The 19,622-nt window shown below is 41.0% G+C and overlaps 1 protein-coding gene across 1 annotated transcript in view; it reads right to left on the reverse strand.

The window, feature by feature from the left end:
• The window catches only part of GLRB (glycine receptor beta), a 186,209-nt gene that overhangs the window by 15,306 nt on the left and 151,281 nt on the right, over window positions 1-19,622 (reverse strand). The window contains exons 6-8 of the mRNA XM_075347605.1: window positions 14,717-14,799; window positions 13,645-13,785; window positions 4,401-4,553 (exon numbers count right to left, since the gene is read on the reverse strand). Coding sequence (XP_075203720.1) covers window positions 4,401-4,553; window positions 13,645-13,785; window positions 14,717-14,799 — 377 coding nt within the window. The remainder of the gene's footprint in view (window positions 1-4,400; window positions 4,554-13,644; window positions 13,786-14,716; window positions 14,800-19,622) is intronic.

Here is a 19,622-nt window from a genome sequence, read left to right on the forward strand (position 1 = left end):
TGACTGTGCCTCACTGAGGGTCCCCGTCTCTGCGCACGCCTTGTATGTTATTAGACACCAGCGTACTTGAGTAAGTAGATCATCTGATTATGGGAGTTGTATAGTGATTATGGGGTTATGTTATGTTACTATTATAGTCGGTGACAGAACCTCATTGGACGACTGACTGATTTTGTGGATAGTGCCTCATTGGAGGACCATATTGTGTTCTGCTTACCGCATGAATAAAACTGAATGTGAGTATAGAACTATATAATGATTCTTATTCTGTGGAGTTTTAACCACTGGTGTTAATTAGATATATTGATATTACAGACTGTCATTTGTGAACCTAACATGGACAGCCCCTGATGAACCTCCGATCAACTTTGTTCCTGGGGGAGAAACGCGTCGGGCAATAAGCTACCATATGTGGCTAAGTACTGGCCATTTGGCTGCAATTATCTACTGGACATATTTTGAGTTTGTTTTGTCTGCATAACAATGAGGATTGATCTGTCTTGACTCACATAGGTGACGAGTAAGTCATTATAGCATACTCTTTGGAATCAACCTTAGAATAATTGAAGGAGATGTATCTAAAGATACGTAACTGAGAGGGATATTCCCATCCTTTGTAAAAGCTAATGAGATTTACCCCTCAGTATCTTTCTGTGTGATGACATCACTGTGTATTTTGTAAGGCCCAGACACAGGATAGCTGCACCAATAAGGTGTCAGTGTAGGGTCTTAAAGGGCCAGTCCACGTTGAGCGGGGGCGCCACTACGTAGTATTAGTAAGGTGCCAACCTCTGCGGCCAGGCAAGGAGATACTAGGGAATTTTTCCCGGGACCCCCCTGTGACTATAGATATGCAGCAAGCAGTCTGTTTTTAATTTGCACTGTAATTATTGTAATTTGATAATAAAGTTTACTATTTTATTGGGGTGTTTTTCTTGAATTGGTTTAGTGATCTTATGATACCCCGTGAGGCATTCCTTGAGGTTTTGTCCATTTCTACATCTGCCCAGTAGCCACGTCAAGGCATATCTCGTATACTGGTCATCTTCTTACTTGCACATATACAGAGTTTTTTTTTCACCCAGACAGAGGCGTTAGAGTAGGTACCCAGTATATGAAATACGCCTTGAATTGACTACTTGGCAGATGAGGAAATTGACATTTCATATGCTAAATATCATAATTTATCCTAGATTTCCTTATGTCTATATTCTTACATTCTTGGTTTGCATGCTTTAGCTTTTCAGAGTGCAACTGTCTTTTTTTGTTATTATTAGGGATGATCGAATACCTCAAATATTCGGCTTCACGAATATTTTACGAATAGGTCGCCGCTATTCGACTATTCGAGAATATTCGATACCCAATGTAAGTCTATGTGAAACCTGAATAACAAATATTTGGAACTATTCGGGCTTCCCATAGACATACATTGCGCATCGAATATTCGCATAGCGGGGAGTTATTCGTCGAATATTCGTGAAGTTGTATATTTGAGGTATTTGATCATCCCTAGTTATTATATATCATGTTCAGTTTTGCATCTGTTCAGACTGCATGTTGGGAGTGCCATCAGTTTTTTGTCTCAGAATTAGTGATGGGTGGACTCACAGATAGATACCTGGGATCGGCGGGTCTAAAAACAAAAAAAAAAACACCGGGTTCCAGCCTGGAATTGATCCCGGATGCCGGTCCCCATAGAAGTCTAGGGGACCAGAATCCGATTCTTTAAAATGGTGGTAGAGGGGATAGGTGGATTAGACCAGGCGAGTTATACTTATCGAGTCTCTGGTGCGGCTGTAATGCTACTTCTGGGGAAGCTCATTAATCTCATACATATTCAGTGCTTACCCCGTCCACTAGCAGTCCCGGTGTCTCCGATTGGTTGCAGTCAGACCACGTCCCCACCCTGTGTGACAGTGTGTCTAACTGCTTGCAATCACAGGCATTCTGTGTCCCCCTATACTGCAAAATTAAATAAATAATACAATAGTCTCATAGACTACTCCCAATTACTAATCTAGGGTTTAGTGGCAGCTGTGAGTTATTAACCCCTTATTACCCCAATTGTCACCGCACCAGGGCAATCAGGATGAGCCGGGTAAAGTTCCGGGATTGTTGCATCTAATGGATGAGACAATACTGGGCGGCTGCAGGATTCTAATTTTAGGCTGAAGGGAGGCCCAAAAACCATGGGTCTCCCCAACCCGAGAATACCAGCCCCCAGCTGTTGGCTTTTTCATGGCTGGGTACCAAAATTGAGGGGGACCGCAAGCCGATTTTTTAAATTAATATTTATTTAAATAATTAAAAAAGGTGCATGTGGTCCCTTTTATTTTGATACACAGGCAAGATAAGCCCACTGCTGGGAGCTACAGACTGTAGCTGTATGCTTGATCTGTGCTGGGTATAATAATATGTGGGGACCCTACACCAATTTTATTTTTAATTTTTACACCATGCTAGTGACACACACACAGAACCTGTGATTGCAAACACGCTGTCACACAGGGTGGGGGTGCTGTTTGACTACAACCAAACAGACGACAGGACTGCCAGTGGGAGGGGAAAGCAGTGCATATCCAAGAGTTTAATGAGCGGACCCGGAAGTAGCATTACAGCTTACGAGAGTCTGATAACTGTAACGCTCCTGCTTTTCCCTTTTTTCTTTATTTTTCCCATTATTTTATTTTATAATTTTTAAATTACCCGAGTTGCCAGATCCAGATAAGTACCCAGAGTTCCCTGAGAGCTCCCAGTCGGGGTCGGTGCACGAATACTTGTGAACCCGCACAAATCCGGACTTTTACAGTCTGGGTCCGCCCATCACTACTAAGAATGTTACAAATGATTACAGATTGTATTTTCAGCATCATGAAAAATAATTTAAAGAGATTTTACTAAAAAAAAAAAAAAATGCCTAAATGCTTTACTGCTGGATAAATTATGTCTGAATTTGCACAGATTATATATGGACAGATTATATTATGGACAGAAGTGCTCCTGAAAGCACTAATACTCCATCGTGCTTTTCTCTTTCCCTGAGAGGTTGAATTGACTATAAAGCAAAATGTCAATCAATTAAATCACAGCTTTACATATTATTTGGGTAAAAGGTTAGGAAAACCAATCTGAACACAATCTATGTACACAGGAAACAATGCATGACATTTATTTCAGTATCAGAGGTAAGGGATTATACAAATCTTACACGGAGCTGCCAATCCTGAATGATGGGTGATGATCATGTGATGGATTTCCCTGGCACATTGATCTCCCACATGCAAAGAGCATATGTCAGACACACAAATGGAAATGTCCTACATATGGAATGATCTGGCAATGAAAAAGATAGTCAGCAAAAAACCAGGACAGGATAAACAGTCTCCTTCACAGTGATGTGTTGTATTTAAGCATCATTGATAATATTAGTAAGAGTGGAATTAGAAGCTCTAAAGAAACAGAGATAATTAACATGCAATTAATTACTCAACACTAATTGGCCCTTGTGGAATATGTCAGTAGAACATGGCATAATAGTCATTTCAAAGGGGTTGCTTGGAACTTGAAAATAAATAAATAAATTAAAAAAAAAATAATAATAATAATTATAATAATAATAATAAAAAGTGGCCTATAAGGGTATAAGAAAAGTATTCATCTTTACTGCCAACATAATATAGAGCTAAAATCCTTACAACCAATGTCTTTAGACACAAACTAGAGCAGTTTTTTTTCTGATTTAATCTATCTGTACTGCTGAATGTCCAGGTTATAGCACAGTTAAGTTTTACTATGATAAAAGTTATCATTTGCATCTAATAACCCCATCTAATTCATGAAAAACAGATGCACCTATCCCCCTGTAATAAAACATCCCCCATACACTCTCACATGATCTTCAATGAAATGACAGCTAGGTTGTAGCACAGATCAGTTATGCCATGTTCGATTTTTCTATGCATGATGTGATCATGATGTGAGGGTCTCCACAAATAGCAAGGAATATTGTTCACAAAGTGGTTCACAGTCACTATATTCAATGATATCGCTGGTAACCTCATCCATATAAATAAGAATATCTATATTGAGATTTAACCATCTCTATCAGGAAGCACACAGAACAGCAGAGGGAGATGGACTTGCAGAACTGGGAAGAAGCAAGGTGCTGTTAGGAAATGTAGATCAGCTAACAATAAGCCCTTCCATTCAGCTCTGACGATAGATGCACAGAGTGGCAGGAATAGATGAAAAAAAGATAAAGGTAGAAGAAAGAAACTTTATATTGGTCTTGTCCTGTATATTAATAATAGTCATGCAGATATGTTGCCTTGTAAGAAATAAACCTATAAAAAGGGCATGTCCAATTAGTGGACAACCCCTTTAGTACATATGATTACCTAATGGCACACGAGCGGCACTAGCATCCGGGTTGATCCAGAAAGACAACCAAGAGAGGACAACTATAAGCAGGGTAGGGGCATAGACACCCATCATATAGAATCCAACCTGTCTCCTCAAGGTGAATATGACCTCTACGCAGGTGTAGTAACCTTGAAAAAAAAATATTTATTTTGAATAAATATATACATTACAGTGACGACTTTTTTTTACAGCAACAGCTACTTTCACACATCAGTTTTCTGCATTCAGGCACAATCCTTTTTTTTCCTGATCCAAAGGATCCGGAAAAAAAATGTAAAACCGTATCCACCGGATCCGGTTTTTAACGGATCCGTTATGCCGGATGCGTAAAAAAACGGATCCGTTTTTTTGATGGATCAGTTTTTTAATTAATTTGGTGCATGCGCAGTTTACAAAAACGGATCCGGCAGCCGCATCCATTTTTTACCGCATTGCGCCGGATCCGGCGTCCATAGGTTTTCATTGTAAAACGCCGTATCGCGCCGGATCCGGCGCGATGCGTTTTTTTTGCCGGACAAAAAAACGTTGCAAGACACGTTGCCTCCGGCCGCCGCTTTGATTAATTTTGCCGCATCCAGAAAAAAACGGATGCAACGCAAAGCCATCAGGTACAATCCAGTAACAATGCAAATCTATGGGGATAAAACGGATGCGGTACTGGATCCGTTTTACCCGTTTTTTTCTGGATTGTACCTGATGGAAAAAAACGGATGTGTGAAAGTGTTTATAAAGAAACATTTTTACACTTTAATGACAGAAATCATATCTTTGGAAAGTTGTAAATGTGACAAAATCCCAAATATACAATTAGCGAGCCACAATAAAACCAATAATGATCGAGAAGTGTATAGCAATTTACAATGCCTTGAAAAATATTCATACCCTGTGAACTTTTCCACACTTTGTCACATTATAAGCACAAACCTAAATGTATTTTATTGGGATTTTATGTGATATACCAACACAAAAACAGAGATAAAAACAAAATAAGTACCCTATGTTACTATTCATTTACTTACTTTCTTACATACTTACAACAGGTTATTTGCTCAATTTATTTTTTATGTACAGTTTTGTCTGTTTAATGCCACATTGTGAACGTGTATCTACTCTTTGCACTTCTACCAACATATGGTTAGGCTCATTTCATTGGTTTCATATTAGATTCCCATACCAACACTAAGTAGCAAGTATTTGTGAAGTGTAAAAGGAAAATACATATAGTTTTCTACAGATTTTAAAAATATAAATTTAAAAATTGTGTTGTGCATTTGTATTCTGTGCCCTGTGGTCTGATACTCTCAATAAAATTCTGAGTGACTAATTGCCTCCAGAAGTCACCTCCACCTGTGTGTAAATTATTCTCAGTATAACTACAGATGTTATGTGAAGGCCGCATAGGTTTGTTTGAAAACATAAAGGGATCAAACAGCATCATGAAAGCCAAAGAACACACCAGACATGTCAGGGATGAAGATGTGGAGAAGAATAAAGCAGAGTTCGGTGTACAAAGCACTGTTCAATCCATCATCCAAAAATGAAAGGAGTATTGCACAACTGCAAAACCTACTAAAACATGACTGTTCACCTAAACGGATACCCTAACCAAGGGGAACACTAATTCAAGAAGCAGCCAAGAGGCCCATTGTCACTCTGGAGGTGCTGCAGAGATGCACAGCTCAGGTGGAAGAATCTGTCCACATGACAACTATTGGTTGTATATTCCACAAGTTCAGCATTTATGGAAGACTGGCAAAAAGAAAGCCATTTCTGAAAGTAAGCCACAAGAAGTCCTGTTTACAGTTTGCAAAAAGCCATGTAGGGAACATAGATAGCATTTGGAAGAAGGTGCTCTGGTCAGATGAGACCAAAGTAGAACTTTCTGAACTGAATGCAAAATGCAAATGTGTGGCAGAAAACTAACACTGCACATCACTTTTATAACACCATCCCCACTGTCAAACATGGTGGTGGCAGCATCATGTTGTGTGGATGTTTTTTTTTCAGCAGGGACAGGAAACCTGGTCAGAGTTGATTAGAAGATCGATGGAGCTAAATACAGGGCAATCCTCAAGAGAAAACCTGTTAGAGGCTGCAAAAGACTTGAGACTGGGGCATAGATTAACCTTCTAGCAAGGCAATGAACCTATATATACTGCCAGAGAAACAATTGAATGGTTTAGGTCAAAACATATTCCTGTGTTTGAATGGCTCAGTCAAAGTTCAAACCTAATCCCATTGAGAATCGGCGGTAAGACTTGAAAATTGCTGTTCACAGACCCTTCTCCAGGCAATCTCACTGAGCTAAAACTATTTTACAAAGAAAAAGGGGCAAAAATGTCAGCCTTTAGATATACAAATCAATTTGAGACATACCCCAAAAGACTTGCAGCAGTAATTGCAGAACGTATTAACTCAGAGGGGGTGAATACAAATTCACATCACAATTTTCAAATTAATTTTTTTTTAAATATTTAGAAAACCATGTATCATTGCCTTTAGTCTTCACAAATATTTGCTACTTTGTGCTTGTATATCACATTAAATCCCAATAAAATATATTTAAGCTCGTGAGTGTTATGTGGAAAATAAAAGTGGAAAACTTCATGGGGTATGAATACTTTTTAAAAGCACTGTATGTGGACAAATCCAAATGCTCAGAAATCAGAGAATCAACACAAACATACTGTATATAAACTAAAGAAAAGCTTATTAGCATATATAGATGAAAACAAAATAAAAAGACAGGTCAGACAAAGGCATTAAACCTCCTTAACTCCTGGGTGATTTTTTTTTTCATTCTTGTGCTTCTGTTTTTTCTTCCTCTTGTTTCAAGAAGTTAAATTTTTAATTTTCTGTCGACAGTCATAGTAAGGCATGTTTTTTGTCACATCAGTTGTAGTTTTAAATGACACCATTCATTTTACCAAACAATGTACTGAAAAACAGGAAATCAAAGTAGGATAAAATAGCGAAACTAATGCAATTTTTTATATAGTTTTTGGGTTTTCGCTTTAAGGTGTTGTAAAAATGACCTGGAAAATCTGCCATCATTTTCAGAGACTTTTGTCATTTTTATTTTTTGTTCGATGAGGCTGTGTGAGGGCTTATTTTTTGTGGTGAGCTAACATTTTGGGGCAGATACAAAGTTTTCATAACTTTTTATTGTATTTTTCTTAGGGGAGTGTGGCGCCGCCTCCAAATGTAATTCTATTGTTTCAATTTTTTTTCTCCTTAAGGTGTTTACTTAAAGAGTTAGTTCAGATAGATTGGACTTTTACAAACACAGTGATAACAGGTATATCCTATTTATTATTATTTATTTTTAATGAAGGAAAAAAAGAGGGCATGATGATTAATTTTTTTTTTTAGTCTTGTAAGGAACTTGAAGCTGCAATTGTTCGCCTAATACCATGTGTAAAACTCAAGGCCTACATGTCAAATCCGGCCAGCCAAGAAGGACCGGTTCCCGACTTTTCCTGTATGAGGAATTGCGCAAACGGTCTTTTAGCATCCACCACTTACTAAAGGGAGACATGCCAGGACAAGAATTCTGAGCTCTGGCATGCACCCCCCTCCCACCTCTTTGTTCTTCAACTCACAGGTTGTAGCAGAGCCCTACTCGGGTCACAGTTTCGAGAGCCCTACCTGGGTCACAGCTCCGAGTACCCCACCTGGGTCACAGCTCAGAGAACCCCACCAGGGTCACAGCTCAGAGAACCCCACCTGGGTCACAGCTCAGAGAACCCCACCTGGGTCACAGCTCAGAGAGCCCCACCTGGGTCACAGCTCAGAGAGCCCCACCTGGGTCACAGCTCAGAGAGCCCCCACCCGGGTCACAGCTCAGAGAGCCCCTACCCGGGTCACAGCTCAGAGAGCCCCCACCCGGGTCACAGCTCAGAGAGCCCCCACCCGGGTCACAGCTCAGGGAGCCCCCACCCGGGTCACAGCTCAGGGAGCCCCCACCCGGGTCACAGCTCAGAGAGCCCCCACCCGGGTCACAGCTCAGAGAGCCCCCACCCGGGTCACAGCTCAGAGAGCCCCCACCCGGGTCACAGCTCAGAGAGCCCCCACCCGGGTCACAGCTCAGAGAGCCCCCACCCGGGTCACAGCTCAGAGAGCCCCACCCGGGTCACAGCTCAGAGAGCCCCACCCGGGTCACAGCTCAGAGAGCCCCACCCGGGTCACAGCTCAGAGAGCCCCATCCGGGTCACAGCTCAGAGAGCTCCAGCCGGGTCACAGCTCAGAGAGCCCCACCTGGGTCACAGCTCCGAGAGCCCCATCCGGGTCACAGCTCCGAGAGCCCCAATGGTGTTGACAGTTACCTTTATGTTAAGGAATGTATACATTTATACAGTCTTTCAATTAGAAATGGACCTTTCAAAGCAACCAAAATGCTGTTGACTCTGAATAAAAAGAGTTTGTGAACAGCAATTTTCAAGTCTTGCCGCAGATTCTGAATACGCTTTGATCTAAACCAATCCATTGTCGCTCTGGCAGTATGTTTAGGGTCATTGTCCGGCTGAAAGGTAAAGCTACGCCCCAGTCGCTAGTCTTTTTCAGACTCTAACATGTTTCCTTCCAGGATTGCCCTGTATCTATGACCATTCAAGTTCCCATTAACTCTGACTAGCTTTCCTTTCCTTGCTGAAAACAAAACATCACCACACCATGGTGCTGCCACCACCATGTATGACGGTGAGGATGATGTTATTGGGGTGATGTGCAGTATTAGTTTTCCGCCACACACAGCACTTTGTAGCTTGCCCAAAAAGTTCTACTTTGGTGTCATGTGACTAGAGCACCTTCTTCAACAAGCTAGCTGTGTTCCCTACATGTTTTTTTGCAAACTGCAAACGAGAATTCTTATGGTTTGTTTTCAGAAATAACTTTTTCTTGCCACTCTTTCATGAAGGCCAGATTTGTGGAACGGATTCTTCCACCTGAGCTGCGGACATCTGCAGCTTTTCTAGAGTGACAATGGGCCTCTTAGATGCTTCTCTAATTAGTGCTCCTCTTGCTTAAGAAGTCAGTTTAGGTGAACAGACATGTCTAGGTAGGTTTGCAGTTGCACTATACATCTTCCAGTTTTGAATGTTGAATTGAACAGTGCTCCGTGAGATGTTCAGGGCTTGAGCTATTTTTTTATTACTCTTCTACAAAACTTTATCCAACACTTTATCCCTGACCTGGTGTGTTTTCGAAGATTTCCCGTAAAAATACTCGACTCCCCCATTGACTTCCATTATACTTGAGTGCTCAAGTCACGACCATCTGAGTATCCAACTGCTCATTATGAGTACCGAGCCCCTAAGCGTGGTAGTGTTCGCTCATCACCAGTTACGAGTACCGAACACCAAAGCACGGTAGTGTTCACTCACCACCAGTTATGAGTACTGAACACCGTAGCATGGTAGTGCTCGTTCACCACTAGTTACGAGTACTGAACACCAGAGCATGGTAGTGCCCGCTCATCACTAGTTACGAGTACTGAACACCGGAGCACGGTAGTGTTCGCTCACCACCAGTTAGGAGTACCGAACACCGTAGCATGGTAGTGCACGCTTATCACAAGTTACAAGTACTGAGCACCATGGCATGTTAGTGCCCATCACCATTAGTTACGGGAACCGGACACGGGAGCATGGTAGAACTCGCTCATCACTAGCAGTAACCAAACTTTTTTTTATTTCTTCACTGTATAAAGAAAACTAGACTCCCTGGACTCGGAAATCAATGTTTTCAACTGTACTACGTTAGCTGACCTTTTGAAAAAGCCAGCACACGCTGGTTGGGATCAATGTCCAGGTTTCTAGTGATCGCACGAGGGAGGAGGGGGTTTGACCCACATCATTCTCTGGACTGATTGCATTTAAGGTTTCTTTAGAGTCTCAATAATAATCTGGCATGAAGTGAAATATCCGTATGGAGGTGACTCTAGGTACGCCGGTATGTGAAATGTCTGCACATAGGACATTTAACTTCAATAAGTGGTTGCAATAGCAAGTAATCGCTTGTAGGAATGTGTGATTAAGGTCCCGCTAATGATCTCTGGAAACCAATAAATCTGGTTGTAGCTGGGGGAAATCATTACTGTGAATATTTCATGAAGAGAATATTTAATAAGAGCAATTTCAGTGGATGTGAACAGAAGGTGGCCTTGATATCCTGTACATCAATTTGATAATTTGGGCAAATTGTTAATCTCTTTTAATGGAAGATGGGAATGTGAGTTTACACCGGGGACTGACAACCTTCAGCAATGCAGCTGGTGTTAAACGACAGTCCCCATGATGTTCTAGTAATCCATCACTGTACATGTCTATGAGAGGAGTTTCAGCCTCTGTGCTTACTGTGCTGCTCGTTGCATACATAAAATTTTAGTAGACATACGAGGAGTTTTGTGGTCACTACAGCACAAAGTCCCCTCCTACAGAATCTATTCATTTTTAGGGGTCTGTTATATCGAACTAAACCACGGCAAAAGGTGGGATTCCTGTAATCACTGACTTAGTGATGTGCTGCTGAAACTTCTCAGGTTCCCGTCCTTTTCCTAGATGCAGCCAACTCTTTTCTCTCAGGGGGAGCTTTAATATTAATGAACATAGATTTTCCCTTCCTCATTTAAGAGATGTTCTGTGGCTAATTTAGGATACCCTGTATCATGTAGAGGCCATTAATGAAGAGGAAGAAAAAGTTTTCTCTTCCTCTTCAGAGAATGTCAAGAACCTCCTATTACTACTGAAATCTCTTATCAATGACAATGCGGAATGTGGGTCCATAGTCCCTAGTTAAAGGGATTGCCCAGGGCTGAACTACCGATGACCTATCCTTTGGGTAGGCCATCAATATGAGGCTCTGGCACTTCATCATTTGATTGAGAGAGGTCCTTCAATGCCCTGAACAAGAGGTAAGCAACATAGTGAATGAGAAGAACTATAATACACTTCTAATTGGAGGTATTTCCTAATATTATTCTTACACCTATTACATATTCGGATAGGAGCTTGGATATAGGAATACCCCTTGTACACCTTCAAGACCTAGGACGCAACGGTATGTCCTAAATCATTAAGGGGTGATCACCTCTGGCTGCTCTGGTGAGCCAGCGGTGATTCCCGCACGTCTGCTGATTTGTACAGCAGACATGCGCCTGTTAGCCTCCTAAATCGAGCTGTCAAAATGTAACAGCGTGATTTAAATGGCCGTGGCAGGGAAATATCCGTCGCCATGACCTCCGCGGACCCGTGACACGATCACGAGGAGCCGATAGTTGCCATGGTAGCGACGGGTCATGTGATGACTCCCGTCGCCATCATAACGTAGTTCCTGTTACGGCCGGCAAAGCGCCGGCTGTAACAAGAACGTAGCATTTTGGCTGATCAGAGAGGTGCAAATCTGTGTTCAGCAGAAATGAATGAGTGATCAGACTGCTAATCCTTATCTCCCCCTATGGGGACTAGTAAAATAAAGAAAAAAGTAAAGCAAAAAGTTTAAAAAATTAGAAAAACCCCCAAAACCCTAAAAGTTCAAATCAACCCCCATTCGCCCCATTGAAAATCAAGAGAGTTTAAAAAATAAATAAATAAATAAAAATATACACACATTTGGCATTGCCGCGTTCAGAAATGCCAAATCTATCAAAATATAAAATCAATTAATCTGATCAGTAAATGGTGTAGCGGCAAAAAAATCCAAACTCCAAAATTAAGTTTTTTTGGTTGTCGCAAATTTTGCGCAAAATGCAATAACAGGCGATCAAAAAACTTAGCACCTGCGTAAGAATGGTACCTTTAAAAAAGCAGAAAATAAGCCATCACTGAGCGATAGATCACAAAAAATAAGACCGCTACGGGTCGTGGAAATGGCGCAAAAAGTGAGTCACTTTTTTTGGGCAAACGTCTGAATTTTTTTAACCCCTTAGATAAAAGTAAACCTAAACGTGTTTGGTGTCTACGAACTAGTACCGACCTGAGACATCACACCAACACATCAGTTTTACCGTATAGTGAACATGGTGAATAAAATACCTCAAGAACAATTGTGCAATCGCACTTTTTTTGAACTTGGAATTTTTTTGACGCTTTCCAGTACACTATATAGTAAAACGTATGGTTTCTCGTCCAGCAAAAAACAAGCCTTTATATGGCAAGATTGACGGAAAAATAAAAAAGGTACGGCTCTCGAAAGAAGGGGAGGAAAAAAAACAAAACAAAAAAAAAACAAAAAACAAAATGGAAAATCGCCCGGTGGTGAAGGGGTTAAAATAACCTCTTCACCAGATGAACTTGGGTTATGATGTGACTTTATGACAAAGTGCTTGGGCGAATGCCATCCAATTCTTAATCAGATAGTACTCGGACCAATGTTAGTCAATAGGGCAGAGCTGATGCCTGATTTTCTCACGGATAGAATTTGTGGACTCACTGGAGAAGATGGAGACTTTTTTTCTCCATCTTCTCCTTACAAAGATCTCACATTCTCTCATCCGAGATAATCAAATCACACTAACCCGACACTGATTAAACGCTGACAAGACGATGATCAGAGTGCCATTACCATAAATGGACCAGATTCTCTCGGATGGGGGCTCTACGGGCGTCTGACCCTGCACTTACATTGAAAATGCACACATTAAGCAGGGTGACTCAGGGGTACTTTGCACGCTGCGACATCGCAAGCCGATGCTGCGATGTCGAGCGCGATATCTTGTGATTGCTGGCGTAGCGAACATTATCGCTACGCCAGCTTCACATGCACTCACCTGCCCTGCGACATCGCTCTGGCTAAGGGGGCGGGACGTGCGGCGTCATAGCGACGTCACACAGCAGGCGGCCAATAGCAGCGGAGGGGCGGAGATGAGCAGGATGTAAACATCCCGCCCACCTCCTTCCTTCCGCATTGCAGCCGGGACGCAGGTGCAATCGCACCTGCGATGTCGTAGTGTGCAAAGTACCCCTTAATGGAGTGAACACAATTCCCATAGCACATAAGAAAACTAAACTCTGCTTTCTAATGTAATGGGATGTCTGGTACAACCTGCAAAATCAATTTCTGCAGTACATAGGTCATATTTCCAAAATAAATAAACCAGCAAAATTGGATAAATACAAAAATGAATCATAGTGCACCCTATATTTAGGCTACAACCCTAAGCCTATACAGGTGACACCTTTTATACTTGCAATGTACTGAATACGTGATCTGAATACTACTCACCGGTGCCTTTGTAGTACTTTGTACAATTACCATATTCAATATCTTCAGTGTTAATATCAAACTGCGGCAAAGCAATCTTTTCCATTTGCACAGGGTCTCCTGGCTGCCAAATAAACTGCAAATCATCCGTCGTGTATCCAACTGTGTAGAAATGCAAAAGATTTCAGCGATACAAAAACAAATATTTTACTTTCTTAGAAGTCCCAATCATCTATGCTAAATGCGGCTTAGTACATATTGGGGGCTAACATAGTCCACAGCGCAGTACACAATCACTCACATCAATCTCGGCCTCCAGAGGGGTCTATAGGCTGCAGACCATGGCAGAGCCAGAGCGAAACCGATATAAAATACATACTGTATATATTATTATAAAATGACATCTAGATATAATTGTCAACTGCATATTAATATCTGGAATATTATAAAGGCAAAATGAAGAAAAAAAAATAAAACAAATTATATTCCATTATGTAATAATAAAACCAAGCAGTTGATGCACATAACTACCCCTATTATTATAAGTGAAGATTGTAGAATTTTTTTTTTTTTTTTTCAAAACCGAAGTGGTGTTTTATATGTAAGCCCCTGCTCCTGGTATTGTACTCACCTGTCACCATCTTCAACCTTTTTTTTGGGCGCCACTCTGGTTCTGGGGTGCCATCTTGTGCCCATAACGTCTGACTAGCTGACATCAGCAGTTACGTCACAAGGTCCCAATGCATCTCTAGGAGAGCCAGAACGAGGCTCTCACAGACTTGTGAACTCTGGCGCACTGCACAAAACACTGGAGTTGCCAACAGGTCACAAATTGCCAGACACCGACCGGAGCAGCGCTGATAACAGATAAAGATGGCAGCAGGTGAATGTAAGACAGGGGTAGGGGATTTGGATTTAAAGCACCACTCCAGCACTGAAATAAAAAAAACAACCAAGAAAAACGCTGTAGTGGTGCTTTAGGATGTTGACTGACAGGTGGAGTAACGACTGGTGACTGATACAATATACAGTATGAATTAACGGGTCAGTGGTTCTGGATGCCAACACTGAAAACACATTCTATGGTACGTACAACTTTCCAGCTGCATCTTGCACCGCTGAGTATCCATTGGGAATAATGTTAAGTCCAAGGGACAGGACAAAGTAATGGACAACCTGAGAAAGCGAAAAAGAGTACAATATGAATAACGAAAAAAGAATTCAGTCCTCTAAAAAAAAGCCTCAGAAAGTGCACACCGTGCAATTGATACCCAAGGTTTCTTATACTTGAGAAAATAGCAGTTATAAGGATAATAAATATATGCAAAGAAGATCTGACTAGTCCAGGTGGGCTTTTCTTCATGGAGAGCAGTGTCGCTTTACATGCTGTAATCAGGTCCTTTTGGGGTGACTAACATCCTCCTGACTCTATGTCTTCTGTGCCTAGGAGGCAAACACATTGCGCCCATGTGCGAGACTTCAGGATAGCAAAGACACCCAGGGAAGACATCAGTCACGCCTGTTGGGTGCGATTACCATGTACAATGATTAGCATGGAAAGCCAAAGTGTTCTCCAAGAAACCACAGTATCAAGCTCATTTGCATATGCCGAGAACGGCATTAAAGATCATTTTTCTGATAATACTAGCTATTTAAACAATAACCAGCATTTTAATTTTTATTTCCTAAGTCAAGTCAATAGGACACATGAAAATAAGCAGTTTTTTAATATGTATAGCACAAGTTGCCCATGAGCCCCTCAGACGTAGCGCATGGCTATGTGCCCAAGTGAGTGCCATTCTCAGATGTATTCACATCAGGGGCATTATTACTTGTTAAGGGGATAATGAAGGGGCATTATTACTTCATAAGAGTCACTACTACTTTGACGCAGGTACTTGGGGGATTAATATTACTACTTAATAAAGGGGGGCATTCAGGGCGTTATTAAATGTGAAATAAGGCACTTGTGCCATTATTACTTTTTAAGGGGCTACTCATGGAATTACTACTGTATAATGGAGCACTTGAGAGATTATTACTTTATGTGGGGGACTCTTGGCATTTTTATTTTATATAGGGACACTAAGGGCACAAGTACTATGTAAGGGGGGCTTAGGTCATTACAATTTGATAAGACGGCACTCAGAGCATTATTACTTTATAAGGGGGAACTCTGAATTATAACTTTCAAAAAGGCACACAAGGCTTCTATGATTTATCCACATATATTGTGGTCCACGGCCATCTTTCAGAGATGAATGTGACTCTCAAAGTAAGAAAGGTTGGGGACCCCTGATATATGGTATAGTCAGACAGATTTGCTTTTTTCACCCCCTGGACCAATCTTCAATTACTAAAATCTGTATTCAGTAAAGACAGACTTCCCCACTACAGAGATGGGAGATGACAGTTGGTGCTTATACGATTCTATAGGGCAGAACTAGAGATGGATGTTACCCAATGAGAATATTGAGAATAAATGATGACTCCACCACAGATTTCTCTAAAAAGATATATTACAAAGTTTCTTATTTTTCACGAGTACTATTGATTTATTAAAAGATGTACTGAGGACATGGCAAGTTCCCTTGGTTATTGTATATTGAAGAATGAAAAGCTATGAAACTTTCTAAAATACTGTACTGGTGTAAGGTTTAGGCATATATGTTCATGAAATGGGTGTCCTTGTTCTAATTGGAATGTGGCCATTGCCGATTCAGACAGAAGGCAGCAAAACCACGAAGGTACACATATGAAAACAAAGAGGAAGGAAATACACATTGAAGAATCTAATGTTTAACACTGATTATAAGTTCTACCCTTTAGCAATGATGACGGCTTGACACACCCTTGGCATTCTCTTGCGCAGCTCCCTCATGTTGTCACTTTTGTCAATGGCTGATTTTCATTCAGAGTTCCAACTCATCCCAAACAGGTTGAGGTCGGGTGCTTATGACAGTCATGTCATCTGACGCAGCACTCCATCACTCTCCTTTTGGGTCATTCTCCTGTTAAAACACAAATGATGGTCCCACCAAGAGTAACCCAGACTGGATGGCATGTCACTGCAGAATGCGGAGGTAGCTGTGCTGGGTAAGGGTGCCTTGACCTTCGAATAAATCCCTAACGGTGTCATCAGCAAAACACCCCCACGAACATACTTTTTTCTCCATACTTCATGGTGGGTATCACACAAAGAAACCATCAGCTCACGTTTTTGGAGGCTTAAAGATATGTCAGTTGGTAAAAAAAATCTCACATTTTGACTAATGAAATCACAGCACATTTCCACCAATCAAACGACGAGTCCTTGTGTTGTTTGGCCCAAATAAGCCTCTTGCTTACAGTCCTCAGTAGTGTCTTCAGCAGCAATTCGACTATAGAGGCCTTCTTCTCGCGGTCTCCCTTGGATAGATGATTTTAAGACGTGTCTGCTAATTGATATCCATGTATCATTTGTGATCTCTTAGGGGCTATCAGTGTGCGTTTTCTTAAGCTGATAACTTTTATGAACTTGTTCTCTGCAGCAGAGGTAATTCTTGATCTTCCTTTGCAGGGGTGGTCCTCATGAGAGCCAGATTATCATTGCGAGTGATGGTTTTCTTGACTGCACTTGAAGATAACTTCAGGGTTTTAACACTTTTCCAGACTGACAGACCTTAACGTCTTAACTAAGTAGTAATGGACTATTGCTTCACTTTACTTAAATGAGTAGTTTTTTTCATCAGTGGCTTACAACAGTTGAGGAATACGACCCAGCACCTGATAGTCACACACACTTCTGAAGGCTGCAGACTCTACAAATGAACACTTTATGAGGCATACCTGTTCATTGGAAGTCATTCCAGGTGACTTTTCAAAGCTGCTTGAGAGAATGCCAAAAGTGTTTAAAGCTATTCGAGTACAAGGGAGAAATTTTAGGAATCTAAATCTAAGGTTTTGAACAGATATTCAGGTTTGTTTCCCACTTGTCTCTTCATGCCTTGTTTCCGTATGTGTTTCTTTATAGATACAGACTGAAGGCAGGAAAACTATGATGTGTAAATTCTAGAAGGAGCAAGGAAAACCACTGCATTAACAGGTATGTCCAAACTTTTGACCTGTCCTGTATGTGGTTCCATTTTTTCGCTTGTCACCGATCCTAGCTGGTTACACGCCTCCTCCTGAGCAAACATATGATGGGATGAGGTTAGGCTACGTTCACACACATTGTATTTTTGCAGTGGGTTTTTTTTTGCTGCGTTTTTCATGCAATTTAAAAGCAATTTTTTTCAGTACCAGCAAAAACTACAAGTTTTCAGAAATCTCATACACACGAGTGCTGATATTTTCCTGATTGAATTGGAAGACTGCTTTGTTTTTGATAACTGTAGCATGTCAATTCATTAAATGCTTTTGCAGCATTTATTCACCATAGAAAGCAATGAGGAAGTGCAAAGACGCAGCAAAAAAAAATCCAACCATACATTTTGGTGAATAAAACTAACTTTATTAAACATTTTCTGCTGACAAGTAACACCCCATCCAAATCACATAAAAAAAAAAACAAACTGAAAAAAAAATAGAAAAAAAAACCGCAACAAAAATTGCTTTGTAATATGCCTTTTTACTGCCAAGAGAGCAGGTTTTGCCTGCAGAAAATAAAGCAATGTGTGAACACAGCCTTACCCACATTCAACTGGGCCTTTTAAAGGTACGTGAAAGTGAGGGATCGTGACAAAACTAGTAACTAGGGATGATGAGCACTCCCAAGCTCGGTACTTTTTCTGGAAAAATGCTTGAGTTTCCATTGACTTCCATTATACTCGGTACAAGGGTCAAGCCCGTCCGGGTGTCCAACTGCTCATTGCAGTATCGAGCACCCGAGGATGGTAGTGCTCGCTCAGCACTACTAGCAACCCTATTCCGATGAATGCCGCAAGTGAATTTACCCTAAATAATTATACCAAGCCAAACATTCTAATGTTCCGGAAGGTTGGGAAAGATGGTGGTCAGTCAAACACTCGATTAACAAACGGCTAGCTACGTGAATAGCCATGTTTGGACTTGACAGCAGCATCTCATTAAAGGCCAACAAATATGTAGCACTGATTTAAAATACAAATTATTAATGTACTGTATGAAGTATGGGGATCCTACTACTAGAACCTTCACTAGCAAAGAGCACATCACCTGAACTCCGTGCCCAGGCGTGACTATTAAAAGTCTATGGCCATGAAGGGTGGAGGGCTGCACTCCGCCATCTCCATTAGGGAAATAGCTGCAGGCAATCATTTATTTCTATGGTTACACTCATCATTGGTTAAACCCACTTTAGGAAGAAACACTTGCTATGTGACTATATCTATCTTCTTTTCTGTTGAGTTAAAAAATTTTTTTTTTGCTTTCAATCAACAGAAATCTGAGCCGGACGCTGACATTTTTACAATGACTGCGCTGGCAAACTCAGATTTCGACTAGATCCATCCAATGAGCCTAATCCACAGAATTAAAAGGAATCAGCAAGAAGAAGGAACAAGATTATTCTTCTCGTGGATGTATTTTTTCTATCAAAGGTCACACAAATAATTTCCATTGCATGTTGAATAGGCTCTAAAATGCCACTAGCACTGGGTGTGGATTGTAATTGGCTCTAACAAGGATTAAATTGCAAAAATCCTCATCAAATCTGGAAATTGTGAGGGGATCCTAGTAGGGTTGTTCAATATGGGAGGAAAACTGATAGATTAGAGTGGTGCAATTTCAAAGGAGGGGGAAAATCAAACTCGTTTTTTCTAAAGTAGTCATAAGTATTTATAACCGGACTGCTGTCATACTACATCATATGAGGATTACACTGAGCCATCAGCATAAACTGAGCATTAACCCCTTCACCCGTGGGGGATTTTCAGTTTTTATTCCCCTTCGTCTGAGAGCCGTAACTTTTTTATTTTTCATCAATATTGCCATATAAGGGCTTATTTTTTGCGGGATGAGCTGTACTTTTAAATGAAACC

This window comes from Anomaloglossus baeobatrachus, chromosome 1 (genome assembly GCF_048569485.1).
Source record: "Anomaloglossus baeobatrachus isolate aAnoBae1 chromosome 1, aAnoBae1.hap1, whole genome shotgun sequence".
Classification (NCBI taxonomy): Eukaryota; Metazoa; Chordata; class Amphibia; order Anura; family Aromobatidae; genus Anomaloglossus; species Anomaloglossus baeobatrachus.